The sequence below is a fragment of the Ammospiza caudacuta genome, chromosome 20 (genome assembly GCF_027887145.1).
Source record: "Ammospiza caudacuta isolate bAmmCau1 chromosome 20, bAmmCau1.pri, whole genome shotgun sequence".
In the NCBI taxonomy this organism is placed as follows: domain Eukaryota; kingdom Metazoa; phylum Chordata; class Aves; order Passeriformes; family Passerellidae; genus Ammospiza; species Ammospiza caudacuta.
This window is the reverse complement of record NC_080612.1, coordinates 5,590,148-5,615,176: the sequence shown is the minus strand read 5'-3', so window position 1 is coordinate 5,615,176 and position 25,029 is coordinate 5,590,148. Positions and strand designations below refer to the sequence as shown.

The 25,029-nt window shown below is 48.0% G+C and overlaps 1 protein-coding gene across 3 annotated transcripts in view; it reads right to left on the bottom strand.

The window, feature by feature from the left end:
• Positions 1–318: 318 nt before the first annotated feature.
• The window catches only part of CAMKK1 (calcium/calmodulin dependent protein kinase kinase 1), a 99,287-nt gene continuing 74,576 nt past the window's right edge, over positions 319–25,029 (bottom strand). For all 3 annotated transcript variants that reach the window (XM_058817675.1, XM_058817677.1, XM_058817676.1), the window contains exons 10-16: positions 20,946–21,145; positions 20,270–20,323; positions 19,354–19,427; positions 15,072–15,159; positions 13,724–13,852; positions 12,714–12,817; positions 319–4,931 (exon numbers count right to left, since the gene is read on the bottom strand). In XM_058817675.1, the coding sequence (XP_058673658.1) occupies positions 4,859–4,931; positions 12,714–12,817; positions 13,724–13,852; positions 15,072–15,159; positions 19,354–19,427; positions 20,270–20,323; positions 20,946–21,145 (722 nt within the window). In that variant the 3' untranslated portion in view covers positions 319–4,858. The remainder of the gene's footprint in view (positions 4,932–12,713; positions 12,818–13,723; positions 13,853–15,071; positions 15,160–19,353; positions 19,428–20,269; positions 20,324–20,945; positions 21,146–25,029) is intronic.

The following is a 25,029-nucleotide window of genomic DNA, read 5'->3' as shown; positions in this document are numbered from 1 at the left end:
TCGGAGATGCAGGGGGCGGGGCCGCGACGCCACCAGGCCGACAACCAGAGGGCTCTGTGACAGGCGGGGCCAGGAGGTGACTGAGCGATTTAATTGGTTGGGAGGCGGAGCGCTCTGTGACAGACAGCCAGTGGGCGGGGCCGGGCTTTGGGCGGCTTTAGGCTGCGCTCGGGGCTTAGGGCGGGCTTAGAGCCGGGCCCGGCCTTAGGGCTAAAGGCGGCCATGAGCGCAGAGCCGGGCTCGGGCTGGGGACTGTGACTGGGGCACTGCCTCAGGAACTGCACTCACAGCCAGCGTCATCTCTGTGGAATTTATTGTCATTTTCTCATCGGTTCTACAGTACAAAAGCATGCAAAAAATAGCCTCTCTCTTCATGGTACATATTTACAGTGCAACAGCCCTGTGCTGTCACAGTACTGAGTGCATTTACCTCATGCTGGAATTGTAGCAGAGCACATACAGGGACAGAGGTTCAGCTTCAAGTGCAACAAGAGACAGAAATACCAACAGAACAGGCCTAGAAATCAGAAAGAGCAGCAAAATTACAGCACAGAGGATCTGCATTGTACCCTCAAGGCTTGCAATTCATGTTTTCTTGCATTTACACCGTTTTTTGGGAGCACTTTGATGGCTTTGTGGGTACTGACGGAGGGTCTGCGCTCTGCCAGCAGCAGCTCTGAGCAAACATGGCTTTTCTCCAGGAAGGGAAGGAGCAGGGCAGGCACTGAGGAGCTGCTTTCCTTCCCTCATCCCATGGAAGGCTGCATTCACAGCAACAGGGTCATAGCATAATGGGGGCTAATTCAGCCTGGGAGGGACTCGAACAGAAGGATGTGGGCCAGAAAGGAAAGCCTTGCACAGCTCTGCTCAGCAAACTGCCCTACAAACCAGCAGAGAGCTCTGGCACCTCATCCCAGCTCCATTTCCATACCACCCCTCCACTCCCTGCTGCACCCAGAGGTGCTCGGGCTCTCAGTGGCATCCCCAGCACAGCCCTCCTGCCTTGGGAATCCACTGGGATCCCTGTCCCTGGGGGAGCCTGGGCCTCTCGGGGCTGGGACAAAGCTCTGGGGTTTTGGGCAATTTGGGATGGGAGGGAAAGCACTGAGCTGGGGAGAGCAAACATTCTCCCAGCCACACACCACACATGGAGAAACCCCCCCATGGCAGCTCTGTGAGGGCTTCAGGGCAGAGCTGTGCTGAAGGAACACAAAATTTCTCCCAGCAGCTCCTCCTTGCAAGTCTGGCAATAAATAAGGAATGAAATTGCACCCTGGGAGTTGTTTTATGGAGCCACTGTTTGTTTTGCATGGAGCAGCTACACTGTTCCTTGTTGGGATCCCTCTGGTTGGAGCCCCACACAAAGTCAGCAGCCCTGATGCTGCAAACCTCATCTGCCTGCAGGTGTGACACTGGCAGCAGCACATTCCTGCCCAAAGGGTTAAAGACACAGACTGTGCATTCCCCAGGGCAGGACAGGAGGGACCTGACCAGGATTTTACTTAGCACTACCCCAGAACCAAAGGCCAAGAGCCATTAATTGAGTGAGACAAACAAATCCATCTCCTGGAGATCACAGATATGTGCTGCTCCCCCAAATGAGAAATTTCTTTCAAGAAAATCATCCTAATTCTGGAAGAGTCTGGAAAACTTGAGCAGATGCAATGGTGATGGGGGAAAGAGGAGGCCTGCTGGTGATTCCAAACCCAGCTAACCCAGGCCAGAGCATCCCAGTGCTCCAGGAACAGCAGAGGAGAGGATTTGGAGGGGAAAATCACAGAGCACGAGTGTGCCACACCTGCTCTGCACAGCCACACTGAACCCCATCCCCTCCATCAGAGAGGAGCAGACAAATATTTACCCATCCAGCTGAAGAGAATGATTTTACTCAAGAGCTGAAAGCGCTGCCTTGCCTGGGATATTTATTCTCAAACAAATCCCCTCTCTTCAGCCTCTTCCTCTCTTCAGAGCAGAACCAGTTGCCCTGAGCTGCTCTAACATGCACATAAACAAGCAGGGATTTCATTGCAGTGAGTGAGAAGAGCCTGGTTTTGCTATCTGAGCGTTTCTCCTGCTGCCAGGGCACATTTTTCATCTCATTTCATGCAGGTTTTCAGGCTGCTGTTTGTGACACCATAGGGGTGGTTTTTAGGGGGATAAAGGAAAGCCTGTTGGCAGATTTGCTGAAGAAACAAGGTGTGACACGAACTCAGAGCTGGAGGAGGTGGTTCTTGGACATGGGGGAACAGCTCCAGAAGGATTTCTTTTAGCTGAAAGGGCAAATATTTCAAAGTACATTTTGAGATAATAATAAAAAACATCCATTCCTCTCCAAAACTGAAGTGATGATTTAGGTACCACTAAAGGAACATCATATGGAGCTCATTTGTAACTCATCATTTGCTTGGTTGCATTAATTAAGGCTGAGAACAGCCTTGGGCATCACTAAAATAACCCCAGCTGCCTGGGTTAGCAAATTATTCTTGCCACAGATTAAAAATACAATAACTAACATCATGATTGCCTCCTTAGAGCACAACCCAGGACTTAAGACTTCAGAAGTCCCACAGGGATGGGGATTACCAGAGGTCCCTTTTCTCCCTGGGGCAGGGCACGTTCCTGAGATGTGTCTTTGCTCCAAGGCCACTCCCTGGTCCAGTCTTAGGGAAAGTTTTTTCCACAAACTGGAGGAGAGATCAGTTTGTATCCATAGATTGTCCCTTCCACAGGCAGCAGTTCCACCAGGACAACCTTTCCCATCTGCAGAATCCCCTGCAGCCCTGAAATCCTGCATGAAATGAGATGAAAAAGCTCTCAGACTTTTCACTCCCTACCTCTGGGTACCTAAATCTTCATGACAAACAGCAAGTCCCTTGTCCCATGCTGGGGGAAGGATCAGGGCACCCTCCAGGTGCAGGAGCAGGCTCCTCAGGGGATGCTGAACTCACAGCTGGTGCAGATACCAAAAACCAGGCAGGATTTAGCACTGGAAGAAGCAATGCAGAGCTCAGCCCCACAGCAGCAACCCTGACAGGATCCAACAGCAGCTTTCAGCATTAAAGGTCTCCATTTAAAAGAGAAGCTGCAATTTTCTTTCCCATTTTGCCAATATTTCCAAGGAAGAGCCCAGGCTGGGGAGTGCTGGGCATCACACTGGCATGCTGAGTGAGGGGAGGTGACAGGCTGGGGACAGACAGAAGGCACCAGCAGCAAAGCCCACCTAGAAAATGTTGGGAAGCATCAGATGAGATTGCAGCAAACAGAACAGGAGCACCAGGATACACCAGCCACTACCAACAACCCTCACACATGTGTCCCCCTGCACAAAAAATGAGGGAACAATGTCCCAAGTCCTCAGGATTAACCTAAAAACAGACACTAAGGTGATTATGTAGGAACCAAATTTAATCATTCCCTTTCTTTAAGTACTGTAAAATAAGATTGCAATCCCACCGGCTTCCCAGGGGCACGTTCAGGCCCCATAAGGCTCAAGGGAAAATAATGACATGTATTTTGACAGATGGATGTCACTGGTCTTTACTCTCTGAATGGAAGAGTGAAATTCCTGATTATCCACACAGTCTGTACATCAACAGCCACAAAAATGACTGTATTTGCCTTTTTGTGTTTACCTTTTTAAGTGTAATCTCTTACCAGTTGTCAAACTATTGAGATGAAGCTTCTAACCCCAAGTTTAGAAGCAATCTATGCATAAAATAGCAGCATCAGTACATGCATAAAAATCAGAGTCTTAAAAATTAAAGCCTTTAAAAAAAAAATTTAAAAATCAAGTTGTGAACTTGTGCTCTGTATCTTCCTAAAAACCCTCCACCAACATTCCATCCTAGGAACTTCTGCCAGTTTGGGTCATTTTCAGGAAATTTAAAAGCATCAGGTACACAAGAGATTAAGTGAAGAGATGGAAATGAAATAAAATAAAACCCAAACCTGCCACTCTTTTCAGCTGCAGACCATGGTCCATGGGTGCAGGAGTGGGTGCAGGAGTGGGAGCATTGTCAGCTCTTTGGCAGAGCAGCCCTGGCAGCAGTCCCTGGAGCACAAAGCTGTTCTGTGTGCCAGCATATCCCCATGCTCAGGGCTCTGTGCCACCCAGGGCTCACCCACACCCAGGGAATCTCCTGGGACTCCTCTGCTTTGCTCTGCCTGACTGAAGCCACGGCTGGGGCAGGACTGACACTGTGCAAAACTCAGGGATCATCCCTCCCTGTGTCTGTCTTTCTCTTTCTTCCCTTTTTGTATTTACCTTTTTAAGTGTAATCTCTTACCAGTTGTCGAATTATTGAGATGAAGCTTCTAACCCCAAGTTTAGAAGCAATCAATGGATAAGGGAAAAAGGAAAAGGGAAGAAAGAGAAAGAAAGACACAGGGAGGGACGATGTTCACTCCAACAGCAGCATCTCGTCCTCATTTCACTGATACCCAAAGACATTTTGTCTTCATCTCCACACCAGTAGCAGCACTCCTGACGTACACAAAATAAAATAAAATAAAACAGTTGCCCTCCCGTACAATACTAGGATTTTTTCCCCTGATGCTTGATGTAGATAATGCAACAACACAAGGACAAAGTCTCTGTGGGGGAAAGGCTCCTTGAGGGGAGCCCAGCCCGGCTGCTCGGGTGAAGCACAAGGCACGCACGGAGGAGCCGCGGGCACCTCGGCCGGGGCTGCCGCCACTGCCCGGCTCCTCCCGCCGGGCATTCCCGGCTCCCTCGGTTCCTGCTGGGCTCGGGCTGCTCCTGCCAGGCTCTCTCCGCTCTGCTGGGCAGGCCCCGGGCTGGGCCGTGAGGGCGGTGAGGGCGCTGAGGGTGATGGCGGCCCCGGCAGCAGCCGCGCCCTCAGGCCGCGGGCTCGTCCTCGCTCACGTCGGGCAGCTCCGGGTCCCGGGCGGCTTCTCTGCTGCCCTGCGTTCTGCAGGGTGTGGGGAGAGAGAGACATGGTGGGCACACAGCAGGACAGGAGGGTTATATCAACAGGGAGCAGCAATGAACCGGCAATGAACCCCTCAGCAATATCCCAGCACAATATCCCTGCAGGGATGGACACCTCGGCCTGGACACCTGCTTGGCCTCTGCTCCCAAAAACTGAGGTACCCCCACCGAGATAGCAGCCACCTAAAGGTGGACACCTAAATAGCAGGACACCTAAATCTTTCAGCGAAAAAGAATTTATTACTCCATTATCAGAAGAAATAAACTTCTTCCCATCTCACTCAGCCCTGGAGATGCCTCAGGATTCAAAGGAAGAAGCTGACACTGACCAGACAGAATCCTGCGTATGAATGGAATTTATGCATCATGTATGAGGTGTATGAATATGCAACAGGCTGTTGCTTGTAAGGGTTAATCCTCTGTTAATGGGTGTTCTTTTTTGGGCTTATTTTGCCCAGAAAAAGGTACCCAGACTGTCCCTAACTCTTTGTTTTTATTGTCTCATATTGTCTAATCCTAATAATCCAAATTTTTATTACTCTAATTATATTAATATTTTATAACCATTTTATTACTATTAAACTTTTAAAATCTTAAAAACAAGTGATTGGCATTTTCTTCTTTTTGGAGATAAAGACGTTGTGGGCACACAGCAGGGCAGGGGTGGTTTTTATATCAATAGGGAGCAGCAATGAACCAGCAATGAACACCTCAGCAATATCCCAGCATAATATCCCTGCAGGGATGGGCAGCTCGGCCTGGACACCTGCTTGGCCTCTGCTCCCAAAAACTTGCACTGCACATACACCACAGTAATTTCAACCTTTTCCTCCTGCTCCTAACTTTTGATGTTTTCTCATACAGAAGGCTTGAGCTGCACTGCACTCCAGGGCACCCTCGAGGAGCAGCACCTCCACCCTGCCCAGCCACCCCAGACAGCATGAGAGTGTCACTGGATGGAGGAAAGGGGACACCTCCAGGTGCCACCCACAGCAGAAACCGATCACAGGCAGGTGACTTCACCTAGAACATCCATTTCTTCACCATACAAAGGTGAAAATGGAGAACATCCATTTCTCCATCCACAACACAAAGGAGGTGATCATCTCCAAGCAGTTGTGTCCCAAGGTGTGTCCAGCCTTGCTCACACCAGTCTGGCTGTACCACAGAATCATGGAATGGTTTGGGTTGGAAGGAGACCTTGAAGATCACCTTGTTCCACCCTCTGCCATGGGCAGGACACTTCCCACCATCCCAGGCTGCTCCAAGCCCTGTCCAACCTGGCATTGGGCACTGCCAGGGATCCAGAGGCAGCCACAGCTGCTCTGGGCATTCTGCAGAACCTACACAGCCAGCTTGGCAGTGGAGTGTCAGTGCCTGGAGCACACAGTGTCTGGGGGCTCTGGGGGTATTTCCTACCTAGGAACAACACAAAGTACACACAGGGCTAACCCAAGTTTTGAAGAAACCAGAAATGATCCAAAACCGTGTTCCCTTCTCCCTCCACTTCAGCAAAAACCTGCAGTAAACCTGACCTTGAACTCATGGACCATTTCCCTGCAGGAAAGGCTGAGGAACAGCCCTGCCTTCAGTGCCTGTCATCCCCCTCTTCAAATGATTGATCACCTCATTTAGCAGCAGAGGCTCTGTGCTGTGGCAGCTCAGCACAGCCCAGCTCCCTGTCTGACACATCCTGCTGATCCTGCTCCTGTCAGGGCTGTCCCAGCACTCTGAGCAGCCTCTGCCTTTCCAAACACCTCCATGGCAGGCTGAGAGGACCCTCAGGGTGGCAAACAGCAGCCAAAAAGCAGCAGAGATGCAATACCAGAGCTCCATGTCTGCACAGGAGCCAGGCTCCTACTGGGAGGCCTGAGGCTGGGTGGGAATCTCCAGTAAATAACTCCTGGTGAGAAATAAGCCTCTATTTCTCCTACATTTTGTAAATCACAGGGGAGCAGGGCCTGGTTTGTGCAGGTCCCCAGGAGAGTGCAGGCTGTGGGGGATCACAGCCACTGAGGATTCACACAAGTTTTGTGTCCCACAAGGAGGGAGCCTCCCCACACTGCCCTCCCAAACACAGGAGCAGGGCACAGGGAGGGTGTGGGACACCTACACAGCACAAACACACCCCTGGCAAGTGCTTAATTTCTCCAAGAGTCCCCATTCAGTGCAGGCTGCTCAAGTCCCTTCCTCCCCATGGAAATGCAGCAGCAGGAGGCAGTGGCATCACGTCAGTCCCCATCTCCCTCTGCCTCCCTTCTCCTGGCTATTTTTGGAGAATCTCTGCAAGTCCTTCCTCACTCAGAGCAGGTGACATCCTGGCTGTGGCCTATCCATGTGTCCCAGAGCCATAAACCAGGCCAGACAGAGTCTCCAGAGTGCTGGAGCTGCTCCCAAAGGTATTTAGAGATGTGTGGTTGTTTCCCAGTCTCTCAGCCCAGATCTTCCAGCCTGTCTGGAGGCTGTGTCCTGCCTGACCACTGGATCCTAGGACTTCCACTGAGGTGTCTGTAAGCAGCTCATCATGGTTTGCATTAATGTTATTTTGTTATTTATCAGAATTAACTGGATCAACACTTCCTAGAAGGGTCTGTGCTAGTGGTTGGACAAGTGACCATGTTTTGATGAAGTCCTGGCTGGGGTGGTCACTTGGAGCAACCAATTTTGGTCTGCCACAGCTCTCCCAGTGCTGCAGCAGAGGCAGAAGCACAAGGGGTGGTGGAGCATCTGGAGCAGAGATGGTTCCAGCCTTTTCTTTTGCACAACCACTAAATAATAAACTCAAATTCAAAAGCTCAGCCTTTCCCAAATTCTGTAGTTGTTCCCTCTGCAAACATGGGGCTGAGCACCACTTCCTGCTAAAACCCAACTTGTTTTTTTCACCCCTCCCTCCCTAAAAACAGCTCAAAGAATCACAAATAGAAATAATAATAAAGAGCACACATAAACATTAGTGTGACACACACAGAATGACTGCAATAAAACTGCTCCTACAGGAAGGAAGGATGGAGCCAAATGCTGTCACTACCACACAAACCACACAGGGTGAGGAGGGGACACAGGTTTCTACGGCACCCAGGGGAAACACAGACATGGAATTACCTTAAAGATGGATGCAAATATACAGATGTGTTTAAGAGGAATCTGTCCCTGAGAGCAAAACAATGAGACAAAGGAAGAAAGTGATCATGAAGACAATGGCAGCAGGTGAAGGAGCTTGTATTTCTGTGCCTGTCCAGCCTAGAGCGCAGAGTGGAATGGGGATGGAACATCAGCCACATTTACCTAAGGACAGGTGAGGACAGGCACTGGCAGCACTGGTACAAACCCAAGCTCCAAATAGCTCCCAGCACATGTCCAGCTGGTGTCCAGCTGTGCTGCCCTGGCACCTCTGGGCTTTTGTGTCCCTTGTGCAATGGGGCAGAGCCCCAGGAGCACTGGGCCCCCAGAGGAACATCCTGTGCCACAGCCCTGAGAGGACACCACCTGCATGTGGGGCATCATTTCCCACAAAACATGCAGTTCTCTCTTTGGGAGGAGTGTTTCTGCTCAGAGACCTTGGCCAGCCACTTTTTAAACCTCCTTTTCCCCTTGTGCCTAACCCACATGGACAATATGGACCTAAGGGCAGTGACCTTTTGGGTCTCTTATTGGGAAGATTGAAAGCAGGGTAAGCTTTTAAAATACCAACTGATCCCCCACAGAGGAGCTGACAACCACATTTCGTCAACAGTGTTAGCAGCCATAATGGGAAAGTAAATTGGGTCTGTCAAAACACAGCAATTAATTTGATAGGTAGTACTTGCAATAAATGAGAGCAATAAAATGTGGTGAAGCCAGGGCTGACTCAGTTAGGAGAAATGTGGAGCAGGCAGAAGAAATGCAGAAAACACTGCTATCAGAAATCCAGAACTTAGCTGTGAATGCTGAACTGGGCTTAAAAATATTCTAAAGCTGGAAAATTAGAAAATATCAGTTGGTTCTGCAGCCACCATTAATGATGGGCTTGAACCTGGCCATAGGATGTGTAAACTCCATGAATCACTGCCTCTCCTGGGAGCTCCTGCAGGAAAGGAAAGGCAGGATGCAGTGACACCTGGCCACTGCCCAGCTGACAGGGAGGTGACAGCTGGCAGCTCTCACACCATTCTAGGTGTGCAACACAGCAACTGCTAAATGGGGCATCATCCTTTTAGTTCCCCTCCACCTGCTGAGTGTGTCTGCACTGAACATCTGCCTTTTAAGCTGCTCAGTGCTGATAAACAGAGCAATAAATAACAGCCAGGAGAGGATTCACTTCTTCCAGGTCTAAAAAACGTTCTGTCCTCCCAGTATTGGCTCCAGAACTGTTTCATATCAGTGGTGTCTTAATGGTGTCCTCTAAAGGCATCAAGGCTGCCACAGCAAAGCCCTGCTGCTACCACAGACATCAGCCCAGAGCATTTCCAGGGACAGAGCCCAGCATGCTGTGCAGGTAATGCAGGGAGAAATTACAAAAAGATGCAGCCACGTGATTTAGTTTCCTCCTCTCCAAATCCCAAGGAGTGAGCTTGAAGGACAGCTCCATTTTAAGAGTCATCAATTAGGCATGAAATAGCAGAAAGCTCTGGTAGCAGAGCTCAGCTCAGTGCCAGAGGATTTCCTAGAGTATATCCCCAGAAATGGCACAGATGTGAGATGCTTGAGGCAGCACTGAGTGGGGCTCTGGCACTTTCACATGCAGCCTAATTAAATAGATTGAATGTGAAACTGGAGTATTCTAATGGCTTTCCTTTTTTCTTCCCTAGAAACACAACAAGTTAGTTCGTACCTACAACCAGGAGATGCAATATTACAAAATCTGATTTATGTCCCTCTAAAGAACCTCACACTGGGACAAGGGGCTCTGTGCAGGAGAGCTTGGCAGTGTGTGTCTCATTTTTCTCTCAGCTCCTCCAGGGCAGCCACATGTCCAGAGCACAGTGATGGCTGCAGGCACTGCTTTCCTGGCAGGTCCCAATTTGGGGGTCCCCTGCCCAGCTACAAGGGTGATGGACATGCAGAAATCCTGCAGAGCCTTACTACAGCAATATTTTCTGCTCCTGCAAGATCCTAAAGCTTTACAGAAATCCAGGCTCACTTGAAAGTTATTTTAACACAGCTGTAATCATAACATTGGCACTTTATATCTGTAGCAAGGGTGGTTTTTCCAGGGAACAAGTAATATGAATTAACAAGTGGATGAGCTTGGTGTCTACTCTGTTTGCCCCTGAGGAAATAACACTGTCATCAAGAGATAACTCACTGAACAATGAATATTTCCCATTTAGCTGTGGCTCACTTGAGATTAATGTCATTGGAGCCAACACATTTATTTAAATTTGAAGTTATTTTCATTAGATTCAGTCAGTAAAACGTTTTCCAAAGTTTGAAATAATAATCCATATGCCTTAAAAGGAGCATCCCTGCTGTGGTGTTTAATATACAACACCATTTGTTGGAGAGGCTTGGCAAGTATCTTTCTTTTAAACAACAGTTTTGAGATGGGTTCTCAAAGCTCCAGTTGCATGTGCATGAAATAATTTAGGATTAAGTCAATTGTTACTGCCAAAAATTGGCACTGATGGCATGAGACTGAGAAATTAAGCACAGGGATTGGTGCAGTGGAGAACTGGCACATTTATATTGATTTTGGATATTTTTAAGTGCTCACAGCTGGGCAGAGGCCAGCTCAGCATGGCTGCAGCTCCATCCCTGGTTTGGTTTTGTAAACTGAGGGCACCAGACACAGCAGCACAACAGTGGAAATGACACAATGCTTTAAAAAACAAACTTTTCAGTCTGTACAAGGAGCCTGAAAACACAGAGGAGCAGAATGAGCTGAGACAGGGAAAGGTGCTGGGTTTCAATGAACTGAAACAAATCTGACTGGCAACTTTAAAAAGGAGACAAAAGTGTAGGCTTACAGCTCATTTTGAAAGCCTAAGAATATTTTATAAAGGACAAGATATTGATAATGTGGCTGCTCAGAAGTTTCACAGCTACCTGAGATCAAATGAGCTTTGTTTTTTCTGAGCAGATACTGAAGCACCCAGCTCCAGGCAGGAATCAGCATCAAGGGTCAAGGGGTTTTCCCTCCACCTGGGTGAGTTTTCAAGCACCTCAAATGAAGGCAGAAAGGAACAGATCCCTTTTGGAAACAGGCTCAGGGTTACCACCCTGAAATATCAGTTCATGCAGGGTTTAAAAAGAAATTCTGCCTTGCTCCAAGTCACCTTTCTGGGATAGTGGGAAGAATAAAATACATTTTTCTTCAAATTTAGTAAATGTTTCCCCATTCCAGAGCAATGCAGTGCAGTGACCAGCAATGATAGTGAAGATATGGGTAGAGACATGTGTCCAATTAGCAATGACTAATTTGGAATGCACTGAGTGAAGAGGAACAAATCAGGGCAGATCCCTTGTGCTAAGAGCTGTGGCTGCCATGCTCCAGATGTGTCCCACAGCAGCACTCATGAGCAGGGTGTTTAAATGCCAAACTGGTGTCTGCCCATGGACACCACGACAAAGCCTTCATTACGTCTCCAACACTCAGCTGGGGACATAGAAAATGATCATCCTTAATTGAGCTGAGCCCTGAAATCCCCACACACCTGTGAGAGACAGAGAGAGACTCCTCTAAGTATGTTATCAATGGTGCAGTGAGGCTCAGCACACCCCCATGGGAGTCTGCTGGGAAGGGCACTGGGATTCTGGGTGGAAAAGAATCATTTTGGGACAACACAACTTTGTTGTCTGCCACAGCCTTATAGATCCTGTGAGGTGAAAGCTTTATTTATATAAAAAGAATTGTCCCAGATCAGGTCCAGCTGTTATTTACTGGACTGATGGCCCAGAATCCTGGCTCTAAAAGGAATCAGTGACAAAAATGAGGGAGAAAGAGTAAGAACCAAGAAAAGGACAGAGGAATTCTCTCCCTGTACACACCATCATGGTTAAAAACTGCTGCTGAATCTATTAGTCATCAATATTTCTATTCTCTTTTTAATCCCAATATAGTAATTTCTACCCAACCTCCAAAGTATCCCCTTGCAATGTGTTCCACTATTTCCTTAACTGTCAGAAAACTGTGAAAAACACTATGTGTTCTCAAGTGAAAAAGCAATTTCAAAGTGTTCTCTTTTGTCTGACCATGATGTCTCTGTCCAGACTTGGGCCCCAGACCACAGGCCAAATCCCATAATCCTATTTTGAGTGAAAAAACCTACATAAACTGCTCATTTGGTACCATTTCTGTTGTCCATAGAAAGGAAAGAAGAATTAAACCTTCCAATATATATCCAAGCTAGACCCTAATTAAATTTATTTCATTTCACCAGTCTCTAATGGAACTTTGATCACAGCATTATAAATTAACAGGTGAAAAAACAGACTCAAGTTTAGCACCTTATATGTGTTTGGGCCAAGCCCATCTTACAGAGAGACCTGCATCTACAAAAGAGTTTTTAGGCTGCAGTCTAAAAACTGTTTTATTATATATATATATATATATATATATATATATATATATATATATATATATATAAAATAGAAAAATAAAAAATTATATAAATAAAAATTTAGTCTGAGAGGACTTGGGGTAGATTTTATCTCCAGTGTTTGATGCAGAAGGGAGTTTTGTCTTTAAATGCTACAGAAAGATTTGCAAAGTGCTTTTTCCACCCTCCCTCCCTCCCCACAGGCCCTGGCCGTGCTGCAGAGCAGGCATGGCTGTGGTACCTACATCAGCAGGTTCCCTGGAGCAGACATGGATCTCTCCTCCCTCCTTGTCTGGACCTCAAAGGGGTTCCCAAAGGAGCGTTTCCTCAGCATGGCCTTCACCAGGATCTGTGAGGAACAGAACAGAGCAGTGAGAACAGTAGGGCTGGCTCCTGGAAGCCAGTTCAAAGGAGGAACAACAGCTTCTTTAATAATTCAGCTGACATTTTACAGCAAAGAGCACAAAGCAAAGCTGCTTGAGAGAGCCAGGCTGCTGCAGCACTCAGGCACAAGAAGTTCACACCAGGTCAAATGGCTGAGATTTCATGCCAGGAACACACGTGTCCTGTCACAGACATATTTCATGAAAAATCTAAAAATCTTTTCCTTAGGATCTTTTCTCCTGAGAATCTGAGAGGCCTCAGAAACTAAATGTAAACAATAATTATCTGCTGCTGTGGAATGCAACAGGTGCATCTTTGATTAGTCTCATGTGGTTGTTTTTAATGAATAGCTAATCACAGTCAGCTGTCTCAAACTTTCTAGTCAGTTACAAGATTTTATTATAATTTCTATTCTATTCCTTTCTTTGCTAACCTTCTGATTAAATATTTTCTCCTATTCTTTTAGTTTTAGCATATAATTAGTATATAGTATTTAGTATTTAGTATATAGTATTTCGTATATTAGTATATAGTATATATTATATATAGTATTTAGCATATATTTAGTATATAACTCTCTTATAGTAATACAATACAATACAATACAATATAATATAATATAATATAATATAATATAATATAATATAATATAATATAATATAATATAATATAATATAATATAATATAATATAATATTTTTATATAATAAATAAAATAATAAATCAGCCTTCTGAACATGGAGTCAAGATTCTCCTCTCTCCCCTCATCCTGGGATCCCTGTGAACCCCACCCCAATGTCCCCTCTCCAAACCTCCCCCAGCAGCAGAAGGCTGCAGCCCAGCTCAGAGGATGTGTTGTATCTCACACCTACCACAGCTGGCAGGCTGGGGATGGTCTTCACGGAGTTCTTGACCTCCTCCTCGGTGACCTCCACCACGGAGCAGTGCTCCTCCTCCAGCGGCAGCGGCTCGGCGCCGCCCCGGCTCAGCCAGGGGTGCACCTGCAGGGACACACAGCTCTGGGCTAACACACAAACGGGGCACAGGGCTCCCTGCTGCCAGCACTGCTCCCTCTCCCGCTGCCTGAGGGGGTTTTTAACCAGCTCCCTTGGAAGTGGCTGCAGTCTGGCTCAGTGCTGTCACACTGCTGCCTCCCACCAGCACCATGGCATCCCTTGAATCAAGTTTGAAACACTTTGGTAACCTGAGTTATCTGGAGCATTTTCATTCTTTGTCTTGCATGCAGCAGAGCAAAGCCCCCTTTTCTTGCTGCCTCTCATGGGATGGTTTCTTGGCTGGGAGCAGGAGGAAAGCCCTGTCTGAGGGTAAGGGCTGAGCACAGAGCCCAGCCTGACACGTCCTCTGTCAGCATCCAAGTCCCCAGGGACACCAGTCAGGGACAAGGGCCAGCACTCAGCTCTGCTCTTCTACCCACAGGATCCCACACTGTGTCTGCAAGAGCTGTCAAGTGAAATCCCATAAATACGGCTCCAAACCTGCTGTCAAGTGAAATCCCATAAATACACCTCCAAAACTGCCTTTGGCCTCCTGGGCATGGAAGGAAGGGATGTCCCTTTTTTTTCCTGAAGCTCACCCTTTCTAGCAATACTGGTGTTGGCCTGGGACAAAGCAAAGCAGGGCTTGCCCTGTAGAGCATGCTGATGGATCTCTATGAAAATTTTCCAGCACACCTAAAGCCTTGGTGAGGGGTGACAGGAGGACAGCAAGCCCACACAAACCCAGAGTGAAACCACAACCTGTGAAGCACTGTGCTCTGCCAGGCCTGTTCATTCTTTCTATTATTCAACATCTCCCAAATAATGGTGATAGAAAAAAATGTGCTCCCTTGAGGCCACTGGGCACACAAGGACCAGAGCAGGAACACACATCCAGTCCCTGGAATGCACATCCAGCACTGCCAGCCCAGGCTCTGCAGCCAGCAGCTCCCCTGACAATGCTGATTTTTCCAGGGATTCACTGAGATCAGCCAGCTTTTGAGTAATTTTCATTTAAATAAGCAAACAAGAAAGCTTTTGTCAATATTCCCCAAGCAAGCAGCAGTGACGGAGCTGTGGCTGCAAAATGAGTGCTCTCCTTCTCCAAGTGAGGGTGCTAGAGACAGCTCCCAAAACAAACACTGGGACAGCTCTGCCTCATTAGAAGGTACCAAAGGACACAAAATCAGCTGAGACAAAGCTCTAACATCAAGGCCCACCTTACCTTTATTTCAGGGACTGTTATCCTGGTTTCTGGATTTTTATCCAGCATGCGCAGGATCAGCTCCTTGAGCTCGTCACTTATCTGTGCCCTGAGTGAAGAAAACAGAAAACATCAGCACACAGTTAACCAGGGAGCTGTAAATGCAGCAATGCACATTTCTTACTGCAGTTACCTGGCAGAGAATCTGCTCTGCTCAGGAGGTATTTTCTCTGCAAAGCTGGCTTGGAAAAAAGGAAGGCACCACAGTCACTGCTGCAGGGCTTGGTTATTCTATGTTGGTTATCCTGGCTTGGTTATCCTGTCCTGCCCCCTAATACAGCAGCACACACCCAAAATGCAGCATGAGGGACAGGTGAGAGGGTCTAAGGACATTCTTGAAGACAGGGAATTTCTGAGGGGAGATTTGGAAGAACAAAGTGCTCCTGAGAGCAGAAGTGGAGATGAACTCTGTGAATCAAGAGGGGCAGAGCTTAATTTGCTGAACCTGCATCATGAGCAATGGTATGCTGGATAAAACACCCCCATCTGACATTCAAGTTCCCAGCTAAGCTTCCAGGTTGTGTTATTTAAATTCTTCCAGGTTCTGTAATTTAACTTGCTTCCAGATCACAGATTGCAGGCAGCCTGTAACTCACTATCCTCTACCTGCAAGGCTCAGCCTTGGGCTAACAACAGGAGGGAATGAACAAATGCAAATAAGATAAATACATCAAAAATTTTAACCCTATTTCCAAGATCTAAACGTGATGGCACCTGAACCCAGAAGCCACTCCCTTGACATGGAGCCCTTGGTCCTGCAGCCCACAGGCTGCAATGATTCCTGTGGTTAATGATGCAGGAGATGCCTTTAAAATGCACCAGATCTGAATGATCAAAGTGCTGCTGCAGTAAAATGCCAGCATGTGACTGGATTGCATTAGGCAGTTGAAAGTCTGTGTCACAAATGACTCCTGAAGAATTGTGTTTCTTCATGGAGATGCAACTCAGCAGCACAAAATGTCACTCCCCAGGAAGGTTGGAAACAAGAGTGAGCACCAGGTGCTGTGCCCACCTGCTCTGCAGAGAAGGGAATAAACAATCACAAACCAAAATGCAAACCACATCACAGCAAGGGATATTTCAGTCTGATGAAAACAGAGCTGCTGTTTAATAATTCATGAATATTTTATTGGGACTTTGGCTATGAGATCTTTACAAACAACCACAAGGAAATGCTGCTTGTTCAGAGGCAAGAAGGGGGTTCAGTTTGAAGTCTAAACACTTAGAGTTGCATCAAGGCTCGGCTGTACACAGGCAGTAGTGACCAGACAAGGGGAAGAACAGGATGAGTCCTCAGAGACTCGGGTGACAATTTCAGTTGGAATGGAAAGAACAGTGCTGCTCTTGAGATGAGCTCCAGAGGAACAGCCATGGGCAGTGACAGTGCATTTAGCAGCTCAGAATGAAGAGATATAGCAGCTCAGAATGAACAGATTCCTTCCAGACACCACACTGATGCAGGTGAGATGGCATTTAAAAGAAATACTCAAAATCAGTTCTGTGCCAAAGTGTCAACAATTTTACTTGAAGTAAAATAAATGGAATGTAAAATCAGTTAACATTTCTGGGCACCAGACTGATTTCTACACAACCCAGGATTAAAGTCATGGGGAAAAGGATCTCCCAGTGTCAGGTGGGTTATGGCCAGGTAACAGATCACATCAGTCTGCTTTCCCTCTCTCCATTCTGCAGCACGGGGTGAACTCTGTGCCCAGTGGCATTTTTCCTTGGAAAAGCCTGCACTGCCTGGGATTTCTCACAGCCTGTAAGAGCCCTCAGGAAGATGCCAAGCACAGAGCTCAGCATCCATTCAGGAGGGTTGCCAGCACCCAGCTCACTTTACAGGGTGCCTGCAGGTCAGGGAACATTGACCTGGGCTTCACCAGGAGAGACTTGGCAGAGCTGCTGCCTCTGCTGCCACATGTTTGAAGGGAAGCTTCAGCTTTGCTTTTTAGTCATGCCAGGATCCTCAGGGGGTGAGCTAGGCCCATTGCCTCCTGTCCTGCCAAGGACTCAGTGACATGAATGAGAACTCCAGCGCCATAAATATTTATCCTGGTGTCTCTAAGGATGGTGACACTGTTACAGTCAGATCCATCTGTCCTAAAGGTTGTCAGGAAACAGGCAAGGAGTTTTCCATGGGCTCTCTGCAAACAGGAATGTGTCTTTTGTAGCCATGGTGAAATAAATTGAAACCAAAATACTCCTCACTGTAGAGAGGTGCTAATTCTGTGGGAGGTCAGGGTGGATCCACTCCAGTGAATTCCATCTCTGTGGCCACCTCTAACAAATAGATGTGGTTTGGACAGCTGTCAACACCTAGTAACCCTCAGCTCCTCCAACAACCTAATCAGGGGTGCAGCTTTTTTTAGACTGGGAGAACAGGTCACTGAGGAATCCACATAAATCATGCAGTCCAATTATGGCTGAAGGAAATGCCTGAATGAAGGAACAGATCTCAGCACAAGCCTGTTAGCCCATTAAATGTTAATAACTTACTGCAGAGACAGATGGGAACAGTCACTTGTGAGCTGACTGCTAACCCAAATACAAGGTGGCTGAGGGAGGGGTGGCAGTTTTGGCAGCCCTGAGCAAGGGAGAAAAATGCCAGGGGAACATAAACAGGTTTGGGGTTTTTGGCTGCTGTGCTGCAAGACAAAGTCCTGTTCCAGCTGCAGGTGGGGACACAGCAGTGGAGCATGAGCAGCCTCTGTGCTCCTAAAGCCTCAACTCAGCCACCTGAGCCTGCCAGAGGTGCTCTTACCCACCCTGGGGTCTGTGTGTGCCCTAAAGGGGGCTGAGCCCCAGAGTCCTGTGCAGGACTGAGGGGCTGAGCTGCCTGCAGGGCTGTGGCTCCTCTCAGTGCAGGGTAATTAATGCAGCCCAGGGGTCTAAAGAGGGCACCCTGAGTGTCCCCTTTTCTTCTTCAGAAGTCTGGGACTGCCAAGTTAGCTCTTTACTCTGATGTGAAAATTCAGTGAGCATCTCATAGAAGTCTTGCCTTGCCATAGATGTTGGATACATGCACATCCCACAGGCAGCCTCACAACATCCCTCCCTGCCTCTCCAATACCACACCTGCCTCTCAATGGAGTTTTCATTTGTGCTTCTCCAAATCAAGTCATTTTATCTGTAGATTTTTATTGGAATGAGCAATTAGGTCAAGAATTCTTTGCCTGACTAATGTGTGGATTTGGGAAGGAAAACAAAGAGTCCAGCTCTGGCTAATTCATCTGTCAGGAACCAGGGGAAACAAATTCCTCACCAGCAGAAGTCACCAAAGGCCTGAAGCTGGAGGAGATGCTGAGGAGTGGCCAGCACTTGAGGCTGCAGGAATGGTGACCATGGAGCACCATGAATGGTGAGCATCACTGAGCACACAGGGAGTGTCACCCTCCTGCCACTCTGCCCACAAGCACTTACAGCTCAGTACTGCACCTGCACTTCTCCGTGCAGTTAAGTGATATAAAATCACTTCACATTTCTGGGCATTAGACTGATTTCTGCACAACACAGGATTAAAGTCATAGGGAAAAGGATGAGTGGCCTTGGGGTGTCCACTGAGTGGCCTTGGCTTGTCCTGCCCTGCTGAGGACACTCTGTGACCACCCCAGCCCTGCACTGTGCCCCACAGGGGTTTCCTTCCCTGACCAAAGCAGGGGGGAGCAGACCCTCAGTAGATCCCAGGTGAATTAATTCCTGGTTTTTCCATAACTGCCAGGTTTTTTCCTCTCTCCAGTGCAGAAGACAAAGCCATGTGTTCCTGGGGTGTGCTGGAGGAGAGGGATTTGCTGAGCTGTGGTTGCACATCCTTCCATCAGCCAGCTCCCCTGCTCCAAGGGAAGGCCACAGGAGGGGGATGTGTTTATTCAGACCAAGACCAAGGCTCATCACCACATTGCTTCTGAAAATGAAAACATTAAATCATTCTGCACAGGGAGAGAGAAAACCTCAACCAAACCATCCAACATCCCCAGGGTCAGCAGGTGGGGCAGAACTTCCAAGATCCTGGAACCCCTTCACTTCCAAAGAGCCACTCCCTTTAGTCCCTGTCTGCACAAGGCCAGAGGAAGAGCAGAAGCACTTTGAACACCTCAACAGCAGCACAAAACCCTCGTGAAGGACCCAGGAGAACACAGAGCACCTCACCCACGTCCATCCCCCTTGGTGACCACTGTGCCACACTGAGAATAATGCTGAAAACTGAACTTTATTTTACAGCAGCTGAGCAAAGTTTACTCACTCTTCTGGGAACTCCACAGGCTTGGTCTTGATCCTATTATGAAGACCCAGAATATACTCATCTATAAAAGGGCACTGTAAAACAAACAAAGAGATTTTCCAGTTGTCCAAGATGCTGGCATCACTCAGGCATTTGTCATTCATGTAACACCAAGTACAACCTCTGCACTCCCTGGATTTCACACAGAGATGGAAATAAATGAAATCTTCCCACACACAATAAATGGATTCATTCCTTATTAAAAAAAAAAAAAAAACAAAACTCAGAAGAACAGCAGAGGCATCTGGGGAATACATAACTGGACTGGAATCCCTCCTTCATCCAGCCTGCCAGGTGACCATGAAGTGCCTCTGTCACCTCTCCTGGCCACTTCTGACCCAGAGCTGGGTGCCTGTGGTGGCATCTGCAGAGCTCAGGGGTTCAGAGGTGCTCACACCTCCTGTTCTGCTCATCCAGGGACAGCAGGGGTGGGACATGGGGCTTCTGGCCACAGGGGAGGGAAAGGCCATGACAGGACAGCATTGAGGAGCTGCCTCTGCCAAACTGGACCCCCCCATCAGTCCCAACTCAGCTTTGGCAGCCAGAGCTTTCTGCAATCTGGTTCCCAAAGGGCTGCAGCAGTTTGGGATCAGCCCTATGTCTCTATCTGGCTCATCTCTAAATGCAGAAAATAAAAATAACCCCCCACAAACTGCTGGTGGTGCTGCTGATGCTGCTCTGGGTTTGCAGCTCTGCATTCAGGGCCCAGTGCTGGGAATGATCCTTTCCACATATCACAGCCTCAGCCCCTTCTGATCTGCAGGGGGGTTTGGAGCTTACAGAGGGTAAGTCTTTGTCTCTAATATTTGCCTTTATTTGGAAAGGAATGAGTCAAAAGGCAGGCAGAGCAGGGCTCCAGCACTGAAAGGCAGCTTACCTTGCCATAAACAAAGCAGTACAGGGTGATTCCCATGGCCCACACATCCAGGGCCTGAAAGAGAGCATGAACAGAGGGTAAAGGAGAGGCAACACAGCTGATCTGGATTTCCCCAGCAATTCAGAAAACACTCTTTGTATGGATTTAACATTTCTGTGTCCCATTGAAGTTGGGCCCCTAAGGGCAGCTCTTGCACACCTGAGGAGTGAGGGCTGTGCTGGGCCAGGCACTGCTCCCTTGCCCTGCTGTGAGCACAAGCAGCCCCATCTTACAGGAAATTGCACCATTCAAGGCTGAATTTCAACAGTTCTCCAGACAAAAAAAAATCCCTGTTATCCCTAAAATCACCCTTGGCAGTGTCTGTCACTTCCAGGAAATCAAGGTATGCCCTTGGTGCTCAGCAGCCCCCTGTGCTTCTTAATTTTGGGAGGGAATCAAAGGCTTCCTCCTTTCCCTTGGGACAGGGAAAGGGCTCTGGCATGGCTCCTGCCTAGCAGGGATGCTCAGCAAAGTGTCACAGAGCCACCAATGTGAGCTTTGGCTGGACTGGAGAGAATGAGAGCTTCAATTTTACTGAATGTCAGCCCAAATTGGTACCACAGCCAGCAGGCAGGTGTGGCAGAAACCCCTTTGTGCCATGCTGGGGTCCCAGGAGCCCCTGTGAGCACAGACCCACCTTTCCACTGAAGCTTTTGCCAGTCTGTGAGATGGCCTCAGGGGCCATGAAGGCTGGAGTCCCTGCTGTGCTGGAGAGCTGGGCATCATTCCCTTCAAACTGATTGCTGACACCAAAATCAGCAATCTTCACGTGGCCATCATCTCCTAAGAGCAAGTTGGAAGGCTTGATGTCCCTGTGGATGATCTTCTGGTAGTGCACTGAAAAACAGCCAAAAAAAGGGAGCAGAATTGGCCAGAGCAGCCAACACACCCGGGGAAACCTTCCCAGGAGGGGAAAATAAAGGTGCAAGCTCGGGCACCACACTCCCAGCTGCTGTGGAGATGGAACGTGATGGTTCCTACAGCCATTCCTGTTTGGTGCCTCACTGGAACACAATTCTCAGAAATACATCCAGAATTATGCAAAGAAAAGCCACAAACTCAGGGACAGCTCGGCCAGAGGGAACAACCAATGCTGCTGGAGAAGGAGAACACTCAGATCCTGCAGATTTGCTTGGCCTCACCACACCAGCTGATGGGCTGGGCCATCTGCTGTATCAGAGGTTTATGGGAGCCAAATGAAGAGGTTCACTTTGAGTTTATTTATTTTGAAACTGCAGTGCTGTGAAGCTCATCAAGAGGGGCAGAACCATCTGAAACAGGTGACAAACAGCTGAGGGCAGGTTCAGCCAACAGCTCAGAAATCAGTAGGCATTTCCAGCTCAAAAGGTGGAATAATGGAGATAAAAGGTGGGACAAGGGAGCTCCAAGCTTGGAGCAAGCACCAGCACCCCAAAGAGGCATTTTTTATTTAGTTAAACTTCTCAATCGAGCCCACAAACAGAGAAATAACCTCACCTTGCTTTGCATCACCCCAGCCATTCTCACCCCTCCTGCAGCCAGACCTGGCCCTTCATTCCATGAATCTCCAGCTCTGTCCCACTCCATGAAGGCACCAGCTTGTACATCCAACATGACACAAAACCCTTGCAGAGAGCCTGGAGGCTGAGATGCACTGAAAACAACACCCAAACCACCTCTCTTGTGCAATATTGCAGTTGAAAGACATTTTCAGGCCACTGAGTGAAGCAGGGAGCTGTAGGGAGGTGGCTGATTTCTCAGGAACTCAGAGAACTTGAAAAATAAAAAACCCACCAACCTTCAGAACATGGAATGACCCCAAAACAGAAAACCCAAGAGACTTTACTGAAGGAGGAGGAGGAGGAAATCCTCTAATCCTGCCCTCCCCAGAGGACCAGGACCCCATGGCCTCCTTCCTCCCCTGGCTCCAAGCACTGTTTTCACATTTCCTTCTTGCCAACAGAGCATGTTTGTTTTTATACCTCCATGAGCACTTTTCATATCTCCTAGGAAATACATGTTGGGTGGAGGAAAATGCTGGTCTAACCCTTTCCTGCTTTACAAACCTGACCTGCACAGTGCCACAAAGGCAGCCTGCCCTGTGGAGCATCCCAGTTTGTGCTTTGGGACCAAGAATGAACAAATTTTATTTAAATTTCTGCACTTTTCAAACCAACTTTCCAGCAGGCCATGCCTGGGGATGGGAGGTCACAATTGCAGGTGTTTTTTCTGCAAAGCCTTCTTCTCAGTTTAAAGCATTTTTGGGGGATGCTGTCCTTGGCACATTAAAAAGCTGCTCTGGAGATCCAGCAGACAGAAACTTGCTGGAGAGCACCAGTTCTTACATCTTCTTCCAGATGTGCACCAACTGCATGGCCAGGCTGTGCTGGGAGGCAGTTAATGCTAACAGCCAGGATAGACACCCAAACCCTGCAACAACAGCAATTAGGAGGAAACATCTGCTCAGCAGCAGAGCTGGTGTGGCAAGCTGACATTTCATTATGGTAATAGAGGGAGAGCAAATAAGGGTGAGGGGGGAGTGAGGTTTTCCTTCAAGAGATGATGAGCTGCCCTTCAGGCAGGCGTCTGCTGTCATGCCTGATACCACAGGGCTGAGATTCCCAAAGCCTCTAAAAAAAACCCAAAACAAATATGGACAATATGAGCACATCCCTGCAGCTTGCCAGAATGTGAAAATTTGAATGTGGAAATTAAGGCAAGCAAGTACTCCAGGCTTTTTATTATTTCTTCCTTATAGGAAAGTAAAAAACACAAACAAAATAAAACCACAAAGCATTTTCTCTCTCATGTAACTGTGTATTTTGTAGAATACATTCCCTGCCTCTGCACCATCTAATGAAAGCTGAGGAACACTGTGGGCAGCTGCTGGTCCCCAGCAGGTCTGGACACTGCTGACTGCTGGGCACAGAAACAAAGAACAGAGAAATTAGAAACACATCCTCTGCACAAAGCAAAGCCATCAAACAATGGCTCACATGGCCAATGAATGTTTGAGTTTCCAGGTGAGAACATTACAGTTCTGACAGTCTGACCTTGGGTGCTCTCAGGAGAGACTCAGCACAAGTTCCTGCAGGGCTGAGGAGCCCAGGAGTGAGCCTGGCCTCTGCAATGTCACATCCCAAGTGCTTTAAAACACCTGGCATCCATTTAAAATAATACAAGAAGTGAGCCTGGCCTCTGCAATGTCACATCCCAAGTGCTTTAAAACACCTGGTATCCATCTAAAGTAATACCAGACTGGGATGGGAAGGGGACAGATGCAGAGGGGAGGTAATTTGGAGCAGTGTCCCACCCACACACTGTGTGACAGCCACCAAAGTCTCCTGCCAGCTGGCTGCAAATCCCCTTTTCCATCCAGCCTTACATTTCCATACAGCCATCCATGAAGGGGGAAGGACAGAGGACTGAGCAGCAGCTGGTGGAAATGAGCATCACACCCACAAAAACTGAAAGAGCAAGTGCTCACATCTGCCAAGGAATGATTTGGTGTGGAGCTGCTAACCTGATGAAGGAAACCTGAAATCTCTGTTCTGCCCTGAAGAAATGTAACTCAAAGTCCCAGCCTGCCAGCTGCTGTGGGCATCCTCCCCTGCACAGCTTCCCAAAATTGGCTTTGGGCTTCAAAATGCACAGGCTTATCCTCTGCTGTGCTGTGCCTTGCCACTGGGACAGCTCAGCACAATGCAGAGTAAAATATTCCCCCCAAATCGTTCAGAGGTCTGCCTGTTGGCAACAGACAAAAGCTGGTTTGTTTGGGAGCTGCAGGACTGCTCACCTGCAGGACACCAACATAAGTGAGCCTGGAAAAACTTCCCAACCCACCAACTCCTGCTGCCACTGCAGAGCTCTTGCAGATCCACACTGCAGGGAGAAAGGCAGGGAGCAGTTAATTCAGCAGGACTGGCCAAAGCTGACACAAATCTCTGCCCCAGGAGCCCAGGGACAGAGCTGCCCTGGGGCACAGGTGCTAAACCAGCAGGATCTGCATCTCCAGCACAGCACACAGAGGAGAGGATGGTGTTATCCCTGCACAACTCCAGAGGGAGAGCTGAGCATCTGGGAAATTAAAGCCTGCCACCAATGGCACCTTCCAGCCTGTTCATGGCTGTACAGAAGGGACAAGGACCCACCCCAAGGGGAGCAGGGGACAGCCACAGCCAAACACAACCACCAGCATAAATTAACCCTCTCCTTTCACTATCCTGAAGCATTTGGGAGCAAGTTTCATCCTCTGTAGATTTAAGAGCAGCAGTAGGAAAGGCACTCACATTGAGATTAGTTCACTGAAGCCAGGAGCAGAGGTCCCAGAAACAAAACACTTGTCCTGTCCTTGGAATGAAGGACACATTGTGACACAAAAGGAGCAGGGATGCATCAGGCTCATTTATTCAACATGTAAATAAAACCCCTAAATGTGCTTTAAACAAACATAACCAAAAGAATGATCTGTATTGCTGCACTTAAATATGCTCCATGAGGGTCTGGGGATTATTCTTCTTTTAGACCAACTCATGGCCTCCCCTGAGTTCCCTTCATGGGCAACTGGGACTGTGGTTGGGACAGCCTGGTCAGAGAGAGAAAACCAAATAAACTTTCCCAGGAATTGTTCTGGGGAGTTTGAGAAGACTGACAAAGAATTACAAACAATCTTGCAGATAGTGTTTTAAATAGTTATTTCTCATAAGGTGTTTACCAAAGGGTGGTTCCTAATAAACCAGTGG